The sequence below is a fragment of the Trichechus manatus genome, unplaced genomic scaffold (genome assembly GCF_000243295.1).
Source record: "Trichechus manatus latirostris isolate Lorelei unplaced genomic scaffold, TriManLat1.0 scaffold00057, whole genome shotgun sequence".
Taxonomy (NCBI): domain Eukaryota; kingdom Metazoa; phylum Chordata; class Mammalia; order Sirenia; family Trichechidae; genus Trichechus; species Trichechus manatus.
The window spans coordinates 8,388,672-8,405,884 of record NW_004443993.1 but is presented as its reverse complement, the minus strand read 5'-3'; the positions used below and the strand labels follow the sequence as shown (position 1 = coordinate 8,405,884).

The window sequence follows — 17,213 nt, the reverse complement described above, 5'->3', positions numbered from 1 at the left end:
TGTATTGTATCTGTGTGTGTGCATATGTGCATGCATGACTGGGTGTGCATGGTGTGCATGCATGCATTGTGTGGTAGGTGTGTGTATGTGTGTGCATGCCTATGTGTGCTGTGTGTTCTGTGTGTGTATGGTGTGTGCATGCATTGTGTGGGAGGTGTGTGCATGGTGTGTGTGCATGCATTGTGTGGTAGGTGTGTGTGTGTGCATGGCTGTGTGTGCATGCACTGTGTGGTAGTTGTGTATGTGTGCACGACTGTGTATGCTGTGTGTGCATGCACATGTATGTGTATGCAATTTTTAACAGGAACTCACACTCAGGAAGTGGAACCACTGTCCACCCAGTTAACCAAGCCAAAGACCTTACAGTCCTCCCTCTGCCTTATCGCCAAATCCAATCCCTCGGCAAGTCCTGCCAGTTCAACCTCCCAAACAGATCTCAAACCCAGCCACCCATTTCTGTGCTCAGGGCCGACACCATCTCTCGCTGGATGGTTGTGGTAAATCCCTGACTGGACTTTTTGCTTCAATTCTTACCACGACTTTTTTTTTTTATTATTAATTCACTTATTTTGGTGAAAGTATGCACAGCCAAAGCAGCTCTGGTGGCCCAGTGGTTAAGCACTTGGCTGCTAACCGGAAGGTCAGTGGTTCAAACCCGCTAGCCGCCCCGTGGGAGAAAGTGGAGACAGTTGGCTTCCGTAAAGACCACAGCCTTGGAGACACTATGGGGTGGTTCTGCTCTGTTCTATAGGGTCGCTATGGGTCGGAATCGATTCAAAGGCAGTGGCTTCGGCTTTTAGTTTTGGTGATATACAGCCAAAGCTACACAGTTTCATCCACATCTATGTGTACAATTCCGTGACATTGGTTACATTCTTCAAGTTGTGCAAACTTTCTCGCTATCTTTTTCCACATTATTCCACTGCCACTGACTTAGATTCACTGCCCCCAAGCCTCTCATCCAACCTTTCGAGTTGCCATTGTCGATTTGATCTCACATGGATGATTCTTTAACAGAGCACAATGCTCACAGTGGACTTGCTTTACTAATTAAGATGAGCTATTTTTTGATTCCAAGACTTTAGGGGATAGTGTTGGTTCTTACAACCTTCTAATTCACGCTGTACCTTCTAGCTGGAGGGGAGGTAGTGGTGGTTCAATGGTAGAATTCTCGCCTTCCCCACGGGAGACCCGGGTTCGATTCCCGGCCAATGCACCTCATGCACAGCCACCACCTGTCTGTCAGTGGGGGCTTGAGTGTTGCTAGGATGCCGAACAGGTTTCAGTAGAGCTTCGAGACTAAGACAGACTAGGAAGAAAGGCCTGGTGATATATTTCTGAAAATCAGCCAGTGAAAACCCTATGGATGAAAACAGTCTAATTTGAAATCAATCATGAGGATAGCACAGGACCAGGCAGTGTTTTGTTCCACTGCGCATGAGGTTACCATGGGCCAAGGGCCGACTTTACAGCAGCTAACAGCAGTAACAAACCCATTGCGTTGAGTCGATTCCAACACAAAGCGATCCTTTAGGGCAGAGTAGGACTGCCTCATGGTTTCCAAGGCTGTAAATCTTTGCAGAAGCAGACTGCCACATCTTTCTCCCGCAGAGCAGCTAGTGGGTTCGAACCGCCAACCTTTCGGTTAGCAGCCGATCGATTTACGCACTGTGGCAACAGGGCTGCTTTTAAACACGTAAGTCTGCTCTTATCACTCCTCTCCGTAAAACCTGCCACTGGTTTCCTACTGCGCTTACAGGGGTTGGCAGACGACGGCCCTCAAGCCAAATCCGGCCAGCTTCTGGTTTGTGTACCGCCCGCGGGAGCAGCTCTCACAGGCTGGCACAGTGAGCTGGGGAGACCAGGCAGGGCCTCCTCCTCTGCCCTGTCCCCCAACCGGCCCCAGTGCCCACCTCCCTGACTGGTGGCCAAAGGCCTTGTGCCATTCAGGGCCTGTGCTGGTCACCACCTCCATGCTGGGGACTCTGCTGTTGGCAACTCCCGGGCACCTTGCCAGTGGCCACCTGCTCACGACAAAACAGTTGGCTCTCCAGAGAGAAGGATTCACTGGGATCTGGATGTCGCTGGGGGAGACAAACTGACCAAGGCAGCCGCCCCCATACCCACCATCTACCTGGCCCTCCAGCCCCCTTCCCCTCAAGCCAGTCACTCTTGGTCCCAAGAATGCCACCAGCAGCTGGGTGCAAAGTATGCCCACTCCCCAGGACAGCCCACCCCAAGCAAATGGGGCAGAGCAGGACAGAAGTCTCCTCTCTTCATTTATAAGTGTTATGGATTGAATTACGTCCCTCAAAAATCTGTGTTATAAATCCTAACTCATATCCCTGTGGGTGTGGTCCTATTTGGGAATAGGGTTTTCCTTGTTGCGTTAATGAGGCCGTATCCGTGGAGGGTGTGTTTTAAACCAATCACTTTTGAGATATGAAAGGAGCAGACGAGGCACAGAAGCACAAAAGGGGGAAAACTCATGCCACATGGAGATCGCCAAGACGCTGAGAAGAAGCTGAGACAAGGATTCTTCCCCAGAGCAGACGGAGAGAGCCTTCGCCTAGAGCCGGTGCCCCGAATTCAAACTCGTAGCCACCTAAACTTAGAGAAAATAGATTTCTGTTCATTAAAGCCACCCACTTGGGGTATTTCTGTTACAGCAGCACTAAGAAATTAATAGTTATTGTAATAATGCCCTTGACTTTGCCTCTTGTTGGCCCACAAGGCCTAAAATCTTTACTCTCTGGCCCTTTACAGAAAAAGTTTGCTGTCCCTGAGCTTAGAATAAACATCAAGTGGGCTTCCCTGTGTCTGGAAGCATTTGCCCCCTGCTCACTTGGCCCCCTCTGTCTCCGGGCCTCTGCACATTCCATTCCCTCTGCCTGGAATGCTGTTCCCTGGATTGCCCATGGCTGGCCCCTCCTTGTCAGCTCTGTCTCAACTCAAGAGTTGCCTCCTCCCACTGCTGGTCCCACCCCCGGCGGGCTGTCTCATGTCACCCTCTCTACTTTCCTTGCTAGCTGTTCTCACTGTCCAACATCAATTCGATCATTACTTTAAGTGTCTTTCCTGCTCTTCCTGTTTAGAACGTAATGTTCCTGGGGGCAGGTCTGTGCTGTTCACAGCTATACTCCCAGGTCTGTAACAATAACCAGTACTAGTGGCCGGCCAGTCGACTCTGTAACTTGTGGGGGGGGTGGGTCACCATGAGCTGGAATTGACACAATGGTGATGGTTTATTTTTTTAAGGAGGCAGGCACTTCGGGCTCCACTTGGCAATTGGGGGTGGGTGGGGTGGGATGGGCTGTGAATTGATTTCCCTGATATTCCTGGAGCGGGGAGGTGGGGGTTTCCCGGGCCTGGAGGTCTTAGGAGAAAGGGACTATGTAGGGGGGTTTCCAGGCTCGGGGGTCGGGGGTTGTGATGGGGCCCAGAGCTGGAGCCTGGATGTACACCTAGCGCGCACGTACACACACACACACACACACAGTTTCTAAGGGATTTGTTGTTAGCTACAACCCAGTTAGCCCTTGCCGCATGCCAACCCCCAACACAACGGAATGAAACACTGCCCAGTCCTGCGCCATCCCCATGATTGGCGGTGGACTGAACTGTTGTGATCCGTTGGCTGACTGTTGAAAGTAGATAGTCAGGCCTTTCTTCCTAGTCCCTTAGTCTAGAAGCTCCGCTGAAACCTGTTCAAGCATCCTGGCAACACATAAGCCTCCACTGACCAACGGGGTAGTGGCTGTACATGAGGTGAATTGCCTGAGAATCGAACCCTGGTCTCCCGAATGGAAGGTGAGAATTCTACCACCGAATGACCGCTGCCTCCCTCCAAGAGGCTAGAGGTGCAGTTGGAAGAGGCACATAGCAGCCAGCGGCCCCCACACATCTGTGGTGGCTGCCTCCCACACAGCTCTGATGCTGCTGTCACCGCAACAGCCCCGTGCCCCTCCCTGACTGCTGACTCATGCCTTCCTCCGCCCAGGGCTCTGGCAAGAAACAGCATCCTGCCCGCCCCTCAGCGCCCCCTCCTGGTGGACACACTGACTAGCCTTTTCTGACCCACTGAGATAGTCTGGACTGAGAAGGTGGGATGAGCTCACCCAAAAAATCCAAACCAGTTGCCATCGAGTCGATTCTGACTCATGGCAATCCGATGAGTCAGAGTAGAACTGTGCTTCCCAGGAAAAAGATCACCAGGCCTTTCTTCTGAGGCACCTCTGGGTGGACTCAAACCACCAACCTTTTGGTTAGTAGCCAAGCGTGTTAATTGTTTGCACCTCCCAGGAGCTTGTGTGGAGTCCAGAGGAGGGCAAGTGGGATGCAGGTGAGATGAGAAATGGAGTGAAAATGAGCTGCGGAGAAGAGGCAAATGAGATGCAAATGAGAACAGGTGAGGATTCAGGTGAAGAGGCAGGTGAGGATGGAGGTGAGAAGGCACAGGGGACTGTAGGTTTGGATGCTGGTAAAGAGGTGAAGGTGCAGGTGGAGATGCAGGGGAAGCTGCAGGTGAGAAAGGTAGGTAAGAATACAGGTGATCCAAGATTCGAAGAAGGAACTGGTCTACAGGACTAACTGTCTCCATGAACCACAGTCTCCTCTACTCTGAGACCAGAAGAACTAGATGGTGCCCGGCTACCACTACTGAACTTTCTGAGTGGGGCCACAATAGGTAGATCCTGATATAGATAGGGAGAAAAACGTGGAACAGACCTTCAAATTCTCAAGAAATCCCTACTTACTGGACCCATAGAGACTGGAGGAATCCCCAAAACTATGGCTCTGAGATACTCTTTCAACTCGGAAGCCAAACAATCCCCTAAAGTCATCTTTTAACTAAATAGCAGGTTAGCTCAAAAAGAAAAGAATGTCATCCTTGAGTACCGCGCTTTTAAAAAATTCTATATGAGACCAAACGGTCAACAGTTACTCTAAAGCATAGAGAAGGCTGAAGGGCAGTGACGCTAGGTTAATGGGAGAGGAACAAGGAGAACGGACATCACGAGAATATTGACACATGGGAAGAATGTAACCAATGTCACTGAACAATCTGTGTCGAAATTATCGAGTGGGAACCTGTACACTTTCACCAAAAATACAATAAAATATTATTTTAAAAACCAAGAAGGCAGATGAGGATGCTGGTAAGGTGACAGTTGAGAATACAGGTAGGGATGCTGTGGGAACCCCGGAAGAGAGATAGACAAGGGCCCAGGTAAATGTGCAGGTGAGGACCCAGCTGCAGATGCTGGAAAAATATAGGTAGTCATGCAAAAGAGGATGCAGGGGGACAACAGGTGACACTATAATGCTGGTACAGGCTAAACATGTAGAGAAGGACGTCCCCTAAAAAATGCAGGTGGATACAATTCAGGGCACAGGTGAGACAGCAGGTAAGGATTAAGATGAGAATGTTGGTAGGAAGACAGGTAAGGATGCAATAAGGATGCAGGTGAGGTGATACAGGTGAGGATGCAGGTGAAGAATGCAAAGGAGCACTCAGGTAAGGGTGGAGCTGAGCTGCAGGTGGGACGCAGGGGAAGATGCAGGTGCCCTTCAGGTGAGGTGCAGGTGAGGCAGGTACGTGCTTTTCAGGTGAGGAGGCCTGTGACCTTGCAGGTGAACTACAGGAGGGGATGAAGTGGGAAGGACTCAGGTGAGCTTTTTCAGAAGGATGGAGCTGCTACTTGAATCCCGGCTGCCTCTTTCCCGCCCTCAAACACCTCCAGACTCTGGCAGACAGGTGAGATACACTGAAGTTTTATTGGGGGGTGGTGGCAGGGCTCAGTTGGGGCACCCGAAGACGATCATGCTCTCTGTGAAGGCGCCCAGATCCTCACACCGCTTCTTGTTCTCGTCATCCTGACATTCGTCAGCTTCCGGCCACAGCTCCACCCAGGTGTCCTTCCCGATGATGTAGCTGGTGCTGGGGAGGTATGACAGGGAAGACAGTGAGGAGGGGGCTGGGCAGGGTGGAGGGGCAACCGCGGCACGCACGGGGCGGCACTCACTTGGGTTTCTCTCCCCAAAGGTCAGAAGAGATGCCCCAGATGAGGTAGTACTTCCCCTCCTTCAGTTTCAGAGCCTCTCTGCACTTGATGTGGCTGATGAACCTACGCTCCTGTCCAACCTGCACCTCGTCGGAGCCTGGGGGGCAGGAAGAGGGGCCCTGAGACCAGGAAGGGAGGCCAGGTGGCAGGGGAGGCGGAAGGAGGGACGGAGCACAGGCTGACCTGATTTGATGAGCTGCTCTATGACCATTATGTAATCGTCAAAGTCATTGGACAGCTCCTTCCTCACCAAACGGGTCCTGTACACTGTGGGGAGGGGGAAAAATGGGGGTCACGGGCAGGGGGAACCTGGGGCAGCCTTGCCCCCAACCACACCTGGCCCCTCCAAAGAGATACACGTGGGACACCACAGCTGGTCCCACACAGCCACAGCCTTACACACTTCCCACTCAGAGGCACACACAAGACCACGGTCACCCCAACCACTGGCTCACATACAGCCACACACACAACCATAGCTACTTAGAACCAAAGCTCCACACCGTTAGACTCATAGTCCCACACATGACCACACTCACACCAGTCACTGCCTCATACACGGCCACACTCACAGTCATGGCTACTTACAACCAAACTTCACAGTTACACTCACAGCCACACACACAACCAGTCACTCACACTCACAAATATAGCTACTTACAAAGCTTCACACACATCACACTCAGAGGAACACACGCAATAGTCACCCCAACCACTGCCACATACAGCCACGCTCACATCCCAATTGCTTACAATCACGGTCTCACACGTAACCACAGCTGCTCACAACCACCATTTCACACACAGCCACACTCACAACCACCGCCGCTCACAACCACCGTTTCACACACAGCCACTCACAACCACAGCCGCTCACAACCACCGTTTCACACACAGCCACTCACAACCACCGCCGCTCACAACCACCGTTTCACACACAGCCACACTCACAGCCATGCACACAACATGGTCACCCAAACTATGGTCATGTATATACAACTACAGCTACCTGTATCCACAGTCACCGCAACCACTGCCTCACACAGTCACGCTCACATCACAACTGCTCACATTCATAGCCTCACACAGTCACACACACAACCGCAGTCACGCACATTCACAGGCACACACACAACTACTATCTCACAGTCACACTCACAACCATGCACCCAATATAATTATCCACAACTACAGTCCTGAACACACAACTACAGCTAGTCACATCCAGTCATCCACAACCACTACCTCACAGCCACACAACCAAATGCACTCACAATCACAGCCTTACAGTCACACGCACACAACCACGGCCATTCACAGCCACACCTACCACCAGTCTCCCCCATGACACAGACACACAGTTTCTCTCACACACCCACCCACCCATCTCAAATACCCACAGACACACCTGCCTTACAGTCTCACACATAGCCTACACCTACCGCACACAGCCTGTCTCCTCTCACATACACACACCCCATTGTAAGTCTCTCTCTCTCACACACAACCACAGCCACTCACCATCTCTCACACACACAGCCACACCTACCATCCAGTCGCACACACATGACCACAGCCGGGCACACTGTCGCTCACAGTCACACGTCCGTGCACGCTCCCCAGTCCCAGGGACACGCCGCGCTGTCCTCTGCTCACCGTAGTCCACGCCCGGCTCGCAGGCCTTATCCAGCCGCTCGTCCAGGGTGACCTTGTCGTCCACGTGGTGCATGAAGCAGTTCTCTGTGGGGGGCAGAGGGCATAGTCTCAGTCCCATTTCTTGTCCGGGGCCCGCTGCCATGAGTGTGGCCCTCCCCCTCTGCGTCCATTGAGGGTGGCTGTCAGGACCCCTCGGGTCACCCCCGTGGGGGTGGGGATCAGTGGGTGCGCCCCTCCCCTGCACCCACCCTCAGCACAGCGGCACGTGTCCTTGTGGCAGAGCTTGTCCAGCATTCCATCCTCCTTTTCTGGGTGGTAGAACTGGGTGCAGGACTCCTCTGGGGACGGAGGTGATGAGGGGTCAGAGGACCGTGGCTTCTGCCCCAGAGACTATGCCTGGGATGCTCAGACCTCTCACACCGCAAACACGGAGACCCCAGGTCCCCAGCCCTTGCATCCCTGGAGCCCTTAGACCCCCGCTCGCAGATCCCCGGGAACCTCACACCCATGGGATCCTTGTCATTGTTGCTGTTAGCTGCCATTGAGTCGGACCCCGACTCATGGTGACCCCATACACAACGGAACCAAACGCTGCCCCGTCCTTTGCCAGCCCGTGATCGGCTGCAATCAGACTGTTGTGATCCATAGTGTTTTCACTGGCTGACGTTTTGGAAGTCGATCGCCAGGTCTTTCTTCCTAGTCAGTCTTAGTCTGGCCACACTTATTGCCGCCAAGTCAAGTCCAACTCATAGCAACCCTATAGGACAGAGCAGAACTGCCCCACAGGGCTTCCAAGGAGCAGCTGGTGGATTTGAACTGCCGACCTTTTGGTTAGCAGCCTGAGCTCTTAACCACTGTGCCACCAGGGGTTCCAGTCTTAGTCTGGAAGCTCCACTGAAACCTGTTCAGCATCCTAGCAACATGCAAGCCTCCACTGACAGACGGCTGGTGTCTGCACATGAGGGGCCCTGGCCAGGAATCGAACCCAGGTCTCCCACATGGAAGGGGAGAATCCTACCACTGAGACACCACTGCCCCCATGGGAACCACCTCCCCCGGTTCTCAGATCCTGGGGAAACTTAGACCCTCAACGGACAGAGCCTTGGGACTCTCATAGTTGTGGGACCCTCACACCCCACTCTCAGACCCCTGGGACCCTCAGTCCCCAGCCCCAAGGTTGGCCGCTCACCCAGGTTGTAGTAGGAATAGACCTTGACGGCCCCGGGCTGGATAAGACCGACCTTGAAGTACTGGTGAACTTTGAAGGTCAGACACTCCTCCCTGGTGTGTGAGATCTGGGGAGGCGGGGGGAGGAGGAGCTTGGTCAGTGGGCGACAGGGGAGGGAAGGAATCCTGCATAGGGCACTGGGAGTTGGAGCCACTGTTGTTAGCTGCCGTTGAGTCAGTTCCAACCCATGGAGATCCCATGTGTGCAGAGGAGAACTGCTCCATAGGGTTTTCAGGGCTGTGAACTTTCAGAAGCAGATCACCAGGCCTTTCTTCCTAGGCACCTCTGGGTGTGTTCAAACCACCAACCCTTCAGTTAGCAGTCTAGTACTTCTTAACCATTTGTGCCATCCAGAGCATGTCGGGAGTTGGAGCAATGGTGGAGAAACTGAGGGATCAAGGAGGGATATGGGTGGGGGATGACGGATATGTGGCCGAGACCATGAGCTATTCAGCAAATCTATGTTCTTTTTCCCCCAGGCTCACAGCTGGGTAACATTTCCCAGCCTTCCTTTGGCTTAGGCGAGGCCATGTGACTAAGGTCTGGCCACCTGACTGTGATCTATACTCATAAAAACCACCATGCATGATTCCTTTTCTTCTAGAAATAAGAGATCCAGCAGAGGACTCCAAGATCATAATGATGGCAGAGCCGCAGATGGAAGATACTTAGATCCCTGAGTAACTGTATGGAGCCGAGGTTCCCTCTTACCAACTACACTTCATGTGAGTGAGAAATACAAGCCTATTAATTTAAGACACCATGTTCTTTAGGGCTTTGTTATAGCAGCTGATGTTACTGATGCCGACTGTTATGGATTAAATTTTGTCCCCCAAAAATATGTGTTGTAAATCTCGACCCCTGTACCTGGAAATGTAATCTCATTTGGGAATAGGGCTCTTTGTTATGCTAATGCGGCCCACAGCAGTGTGTGTTGTGTCCTAAGCCAATCACTTTTGATAAAAGAACAGATTAAGCACAGAAAAAAGCAGGAAAGCGGAAAGATAGGTGCCACGTGGCGATCACCAAGGAACCCGAGAATGCTAAAGATGCTGGGACAAGGACCTTCCTTCAGAGCCAACAGAGAAAGCCTTCCCCTAGAGCCAGCGCCCTGAATTCAGGCTTCTAGCCTCCTAAACGATGAGAAAATAAATTTCTGCTCGCTAACGCCACCTCCTGGTGGTATTTCTGTTACAGCAGCACTAGATAACTAAGGCTAACGTGGCGGTGAGGGGCACTGGGGGTATTAGGAATTGTTGTTGTTCTTAGCTGCCATAGTGTTGGACTCATGGCGACCCCATGTGTATCAGAGTAGAACTGCTCCACAGAGTTTTCAAGTCTGTGATTTTTCGGAAGCAGATCGCCAGGCCCGTCTTCCGAGGTGCACCTCTGGGTGAGTTTGAACCACCAACCTTTCAGTAAGCACCGATCCTGTTAACCATTTGCATCACCCCCACACTGACCCGCTTAACCGTCAGCCTGATGTTGTGTGCTCTGCCCATTGATAATAATAACTGTTACTGTTGTTAGTTGCTGTCGAGTTGATTCCAACTCCTGGCGACCCCACGTGTGCAGAGTAGAACTGTGCTCCTCAGGGTTTTCAAGGCTGTGACCTTTTGGAAACAGATCACCAGGTCTTTCTTCTGAGGCACTTGTGCGTGGGTTCAAACCGCAAACCTTTCCGCTAGCAGTCAAGTGCTTAACGGTCTGTGCTACCCAGGGACTCCATTCCTGGGTTAATCCCTTGCTTGACAGGTTCCTTCCCTACCACTCTCCTAGCCTGGGACTAGCCTGACCTGGAGACAGAGACACAGGGAGAAGAAAAGGTCAGCCAGGTAGGGGTCAAGGTATCAGTGGGAACCTTACCTTGTCCAGGTAGATGATGAGGGTGTTCTTGTCGGACACGGCCTTGTCCATCTCATACTTAGAGATGTATCTGTCGATGCCTTTGCTCAACTAGGAAAGGGCAGGGCTTGTGAAAATCCCTCCTGGATCCCCTTCCTTCCCTCCAGCCTCTTCCAGACCCCAGACCCCCACTCGCTGATCCCAGCCCCAAGCCTAAGACCTTCCTACCAGGTCAAGGTCAGCAGTGTCGGGGGAGAAGCCGGTCATCATGGATATGTCCAGGATTGACATGGTGGCATCCTGCTGTCCCAGGTACCTGGATGGGGCAGGGAGACAAGGAGTTGGGGTCCAGAGAGGGATCAGCCTCAGAGGTCGGTGTCTGGATTAGGGGGTCTGGCCAGGGCCTGAGGCTTCTGGTTCCCAGCATAGGGGGACGTTAGCTTTTACGAAACACTTTCCCAACCAGAAAAGAGGGAAGGTGGTGTAATGGCAAGGAGCCCTGGAGATGCAAGGGTTAAAGGCTCGGCTGCTAACCGAAGGTTGGCGGTTCGAACCCACTCAACAGCTCCACAAGAGAAAGACCTGGCGATCTGCTCCCGTAAAGATTACAGCCTAGGAAAACCTACAGGGCACTTCTACTCTGTCACGTGGGGTCGTTTGGAGTCAGAATGGACTTGACAGCACCCAACAACAAGTGTAATGGTCTGAAATAAAGACTGATGTTGTCAAGGATTTCATTGTACTTGGATCCACAATCAACGCCCATGGAAGCAGCAGTCAAGACATCAAACGATGCATTGCATCGGGCAAATCTGCTGCAAAGGACTGCTTTAAAGTTTGAAAAAGTGAAGCCGTCACTTTGATGACGAACGTGCGCCTGACCCAAGCCATGGTCTTTTCCATTGCCTCATATGCACGCAAAAGCTGGATACAAACGGTTGCAACAAAAAGATGACAATGTCACACAGGAGTGATACTGGCAAAAAACTACACATTAGGGGAACTCCTGGAGGCCCTGGGTGGTGAAAACAGAGAACGTGCCTGGCTGCTACCCAAAAGGCTGAAGGTTCGAGTCCACCGGGAGGTGCCTTGGAAGAAAGGCCTGGCGATCTACTTCCAAAATTTCAGCCATTGAAAACCCTATGGAGCACAGTTCTACTCTGACACCCATGGGGTCACCATGAGTTAGGATCGACTTGACAGCAACTGGTAGATGCAGAGTAAACGCTCGGAAAGTGTGAGCTATCACAGATAATTAGTTGGAGAAAGGCTTGCTGAAGACAGGGATGGCTGAGGCGAACCCCAGTGACCGAGCTTCTTACCTGACACAGATGCTCAGGAACATACTGCTCTTGGCGTCCTGAGGCTTCTTGACTAAAGAAACCCAGAAGACAGAAATATGGGAAGGGGGTCCCTGGCTCCTGACTTGGGAGGGGGTCAGGTGTTAGAGTCGGGGTGGGGTGTGGTGACAGAGTAGGGTCTTTATTCCTTTTACCGGTTGCAGCTACTGGTTGTAGCTGGACCCTAAGGCTGAACTTCTTGCAGGAGGTTTTCCTTTTGACCTTGGCATGGTATACTGTCACCACCTGGCGAGATGGGAGGGGAGATGAGGTCTCAGGCCCCGAGACTTGGGATGGCTGAGGACAGGAGGGAGGGTCCCTCCAGGGCAAAGGGATGATGGCCGAGAGGTGATGGCCCAGGGAGGTGTGGACCCCATTCCTTACCGACAAGGTGCCTTGGCCTTTCCCTTTGGCTGTTAATGTGAAATTCTCATTTTCCTTGGTCTGCAGGGAGTGCGGAGAGAGAACAGGATGTGTTGGGAACCAAGCCTTCCCCTAACTGTGATGGCCATTTGCCCCCTCTCCTACTCTCCCAGCAAACCCTAGCTAGTATGAAGGGCAAAACAGAGCAAGGAGGACTTGGCCAGGTGGATCTACCTCTTCTGATCGCAGGAGGCTGGCAGATTCCCAGTGGATGCGGTGCCTGACCAGAGAGCTGCGGCTGGGCAGGTGAATGGACACATCCAGGTTCAGGTCCTTGTGATCAGGGACATCCCTCTGGTACTGAGCCAAGGCCTGGAACACCATGAAGGTGGCCTAGAACCCACCAGAGGGAAAGAGAGTGAGACTGGAGACAGGTAAGACCCTAGAGTAACCTAGAACCTGTTCTAGAACTCCCCAGGGGGAGAGAGGGGCTCAGACAAGGCCCTAGAGTAACGTAGAACTTGATTTAGAATCCGCTGGAGGAGGGAAGAACATAGGCAAGGCCCTAAAGAACCTAGAACCTGGTCTAGAACCCACCAGAGGGAGAGAGAGGCTCAGATTATGTCCTAGAGTAACCTAGAATCTGGTCTAGAATCCATTGGAGAAGGGAAGGACACAGGTAAGGGCCTAGAGTAACCTAGAACCTGGTCTAGAACCCACCGGAGGGAGGGGGTAAGACTGGGAACTTGGTGGAACTCGGAACATGTTCTAGAATCCATAAGGGAGGGCAGCAGAGATACTTACACCTGAACCTGGGCCCTGAAAATGACCTAGACATCAAGAGTGAGAGGAAGGCTCAGAACACATCTTGGGACATCAAGAACAAAGTCTAGAACCCACAGATGGTTCACAGGTGAAAAAAAAATGGATTTCTCAATTCCACCCCAATCACCCTGGCTCATGGGAGAGAACTGCCTCTCTGGGTGCAGTATGTCCTCCAGGGGGCCAGTGGGAGGCCAGAGGAAGTAGGGATGCAGGTGCCTGGGGCACGTGGGGCCACTTGCCTGGGTGGAGCCATAGCCACCTCCATAGTATCTCTGTTCGTTGAGCCAGCGCACAACGGGCGGCACGGTGTCAAAGTCTTTGAGACTCAGCAGGGCCAAGAGGGCATAGGACGTGGCTTCCACGTTGTACAGCTGCTGGCCCGACTCCTCCCAGCGGTTGTTTTCTGCAGAGAGAACCCCCCAGTGCTCACTGCTCTGCCCAGCCTGGCGATGGCTCAGAGAAAGCTCAAAGACTCATGCTAGAACCTCTTGGTACCACATTCGGGCAATGCACTCAGCTGCTAACCAGAATGTTGGAAGTTTAAGCCCACCCAGAGGTGCCTCAGAAGAAAGTCCTGGCCATCTACTTCCAAAAGATCACCGCCACTGAAAACCCTACAGAGCCCCGTTTTACGGACACGTAAGTCAGAATCAACTCAACGGCAAGTGGTAGAACCTCTTGGTGCTCAAATATCCTGGTTCTTGATCTGCTGGCTCTTGCCTCACTTTCGTTCCTCATCAACCCTCCCTTCTCCTTTTCAATTTTGAGCTTCAGCCCACTGAACTACGGGGAGGTTCCCTAAGTTTGCCATGTTCATTCTATCCTCTGAGTCTTTGTATACGCTGTTCCCTCGACTTGGAGCCCCTTTTCTGTATCTGTTGTTGCTACTGTTGGGTGTTGGCAAGTCGATTCCAACTCATAGTGACCCTATAGGACAGAGTAGAACCGCCCCATAAAGTTTCCTAGGCTGTAATCTTTACGGGAGCAGATCGCCAGGTCTTTCTCCTATGGAGCCACTGGTGGATTCGAACTGCATACCTTTCAGTTAACAGCCAAGCACTTAACCATTTGTACAACCAGGGCTCCTTTTTCTCCATCTACACTTGGTTAATTCTTACCCATCCTGCGTAACTCAGCTTCAGTGGTAGCCCAAGTCTGAGTTAAATCTTCTGTCTCTCAGTGTCCTGTATCTCTCCAGTCTCAATACTGTGACATTCTCCAGCAATCTCTTATTAACTCCTCACTTTCCTCATCTGGAGTGTGATTCCATGATGGTGGGGGCTGTGCTATATCCACTGTTACGTCCCAAATGCCTAAGAAAGTACATATGGTAGAGAGCCACCAAGAACCACGTTCTCTTCCTGGGCACACAGCTGGACTACACCTCCCAGCTGCCTTTGCAGGTAGGTGGGGTCACATGACTAAGTTCTGGCCAATGGAATGAGTACAGCAGTGATTGGTTCCCTTCTATAGCTGGCCCACCTCCCTTGTCCAATCCTCCTGTTTGCCCTTCTGCCTAGATGCAGAGGAATCCAAGGCCCCAGGATGGCAGTGCCACAACACGATAGCGGCCTGGATTCCTATGTCACCGTAGGGAGGAGAGCTGTCTACCAACTTGGAACCATGTTGTGAGAATGTGGCAGAGGCAGGATTTGAACTGAGGTCTGTCTGACTTTGGGGCCCATGTTCTTAACTACTTTCTTGCTTCTGTGTTATAAGAAGTTCTAGATACACGCTTGTTGAATGAATAATGCAACGGACCTTCATATGTGGCTTATGGTGAGCACTCTGCACACCGCAGAGACATCCACCCCGGCTTGGCTTAGAACAGCCTATCCCACCTCAGCTTGGAAGGGTCCACCCCGGCTCGGCTTGGAGCTGTCTACCCCAGCTTGAGGTCACCCCCAAGACCGAGCCATGCATCCCCCCCTCCCCTTTCCACGGTGCCCCTCACCTTTGGCTGTGCCCAGAAATTTGTTGAGGTGGTTTCCCTCCAGCTTGCCCAGCTGGGCGAGGGCATAGCCGGCAATGGCCACAGTGTACGGCCTCTGCAGGTTCAGGTAATTGGCTTCAAGGAAGTCTCCAGCCTTGTTGATGCTGCCGCCCAGGCTCTGTGAGGGAGAAGACCGTTATTCCTGGTCAGCTGGGCATTGCTGTCACTGAGAGCTGATAAGGACCACAGAAGTACCACTTTCTGGGCACCAGGACAGTGTCTGTCCTTGGGATGGATACGTCTGGTGATCTGATGTTGTTGTTAGATGCCGTTGAGTTGGCTTTGACTCATAGTGACCCTATGTACAACGGAACGAAACGTCGCCGGGGCCAGCACCATCCCCACAATCGTTGCTATGTTTGAGCCCACGCTTGCAGCCCCCATATCAACCCATCTCATGTAAGGTCTCCCTCTTTTCCGCTGACCCTCTCTCTACTTGGTGGTGCAAATCGTTAAGCATTTGGCTACTAACGGAAAGGTTGGCGATTCAAATCCACCCAGAGGCACCTCGGAAGAAAAGCCTGGGGATCTACTCCCCAAAGATCACAGCAATGGAAAACCCTGTGGAGTGCAGTTCTACTCCGACACACGTGAGGTCACCATGAGTCAGAGGCAACTTGACAGCATCTGGTGTGCTGGTTATTATTATGGCTACTGTGACAGATGTTATTGTACGGGGGAGGACGGGAAATTGCCAGAATCCAGGTGGTCATCTCACTCACCAAGCCGGATGTGCCCGGAGTGGGGTAGGATGAGGGGTGTGGGAGTGGGGATGAGGGGCACTTACATTGACCTGCCCCTCACAGATATCTTTAGCCTCCTGCAGCGCGATGAGAACAAAGGCCGTGAGGGACACATCTTTCTCCGCAGCATTCCGGAAGCCACCCTAGGATGGGGAACAGGAAGCAAGGATGGGGTCACCAGTGTGTGTGTTCACACATTCCAACCAACCCCCCTGCAGAGCCAGGGGGCTGGGGCAGGGCTGGGTCTCTGCCCAGTGTCTCCCCCAGGAAGGCTGTTGGATTGAACTGCGTCCTCCAAAAATGTATGTTGTCAATCGTAACCCCTCACTGGGTTGTTATGTTAATGAGACAGTATTAGTGTAGGATGTGTCTTAAGTCAATCTCTTTTGAGATAGAAAAGAGATTAAACAAGGAAGGAAGCAAGCAGAGATGGGGGAAGAGAGATACCAAGCCACATGGAGATCTCCAAGGAAAAGGAAACAAGCTGAAGAGACAAGGACCTTCCCCCAGAGCCAACAGAGAGAGAAAGCCTTCCCTTAGAGCTGATGCCCCGAATTCAGACTTCTAGCCTCCTCAACTGTGAGAAAATAAATTTCTGTTTGTTAAGCCATCCACTTGTGGTATTTCTGTTACAGCAGCACTAGATGACTAAGACATGGGCCAAAACTTTTCGTATTGCTTTCATTCATCTGAAGATGTTTTTGGAGAGCTACTGTGCTGGCGTCGTGGATACCGTGGTGGATGAAAACCAGGCATTGATCCTAGCCCTCACAGCCCCCCACCCCACACCCGGTCTAGTAGGGGAGACTGACACGAACCAACCCGCTCATCAACAGATACGTAATCACAAACTGACGCACACTGTGAAGAAGTGGATAGGGCTGGAGAATGAACAGCTGGAGAGCTGACCCAGTCGGGGTTGGGAAAAGTGTCCCGAGGAATGTAGATTGAGCCACGCTGAGAAGATTGAATAGGAGTCAACTTTCAAAGAGGGCAAGGCTTAGCATGCTAGACAGAGGGTACAGCACGTGCAAAGGCCCTGTGGCACGAAAGAACAAGACTCTCATCAGTATGGATAGAGTGTGAAGAGAGAGAAGTCAGCGGTCCTCCAATTGGAGCACACATCAGCATCTCCTTGGTGCGGGGCGGGGGGGG

The 17,213-nt window shown here is 52.2% G+C and overlaps 1 protein-coding gene across 1 annotated transcript in view; it reads right to left on the bottom strand.

Moving 5' to 3' along the window:
• Positions 1 to 5,759: 5,759 nt before the first annotated feature.
• The window catches only part of C3 (complement C3), a 39,093-nt gene continuing 27,639 nt past the window's right edge, over positions 5,760 to 17,213 (bottom strand). The window contains exons 27-41 of the mRNA XM_004378411.2: positions 16,103 to 16,201; positions 15,277 to 15,433; positions 13,562 to 13,725; positions 12,732 to 12,890; positions 12,519 to 12,578; positions 12,290 to 12,380; positions 12,117 to 12,168; positions 11,023 to 11,110; positions 10,816 to 10,905; positions 8,911 to 9,016; positions 7,970 to 8,059; positions 7,722 to 7,805; positions 6,249 to 6,332; positions 6,027 to 6,162; positions 5,760 to 5,941 (exon numbers count right to left, since the gene is read on the bottom strand). Of these exons, the coding sequence (XP_004378468.1) occupies positions 5,800 to 5,941; positions 6,027 to 6,162; positions 6,249 to 6,332; positions 7,722 to 7,805; positions 7,970 to 8,059; positions 8,911 to 9,016; positions 10,816 to 10,905; positions 11,023 to 11,110; positions 12,117 to 12,168; positions 12,290 to 12,380; positions 12,519 to 12,578; positions 12,732 to 12,890; positions 13,562 to 13,725; positions 15,277 to 15,433; positions 16,103 to 16,201 (1,602 nt within the window). The 3' untranslated portion in view covers positions 5,760 to 5,799. The remainder of the gene's footprint in view (positions 5,942 to 6,026; positions 6,163 to 6,248; positions 6,333 to 7,721; positions 7,806 to 7,969; positions 8,060 to 8,910; positions 9,017 to 10,815; positions 10,906 to 11,022; positions 11,111 to 12,116; positions 12,169 to 12,289; positions 12,381 to 12,518; positions 12,579 to 12,731; positions 12,891 to 13,561; positions 13,726 to 15,276; positions 15,434 to 16,102; positions 16,202 to 17,213) is intronic.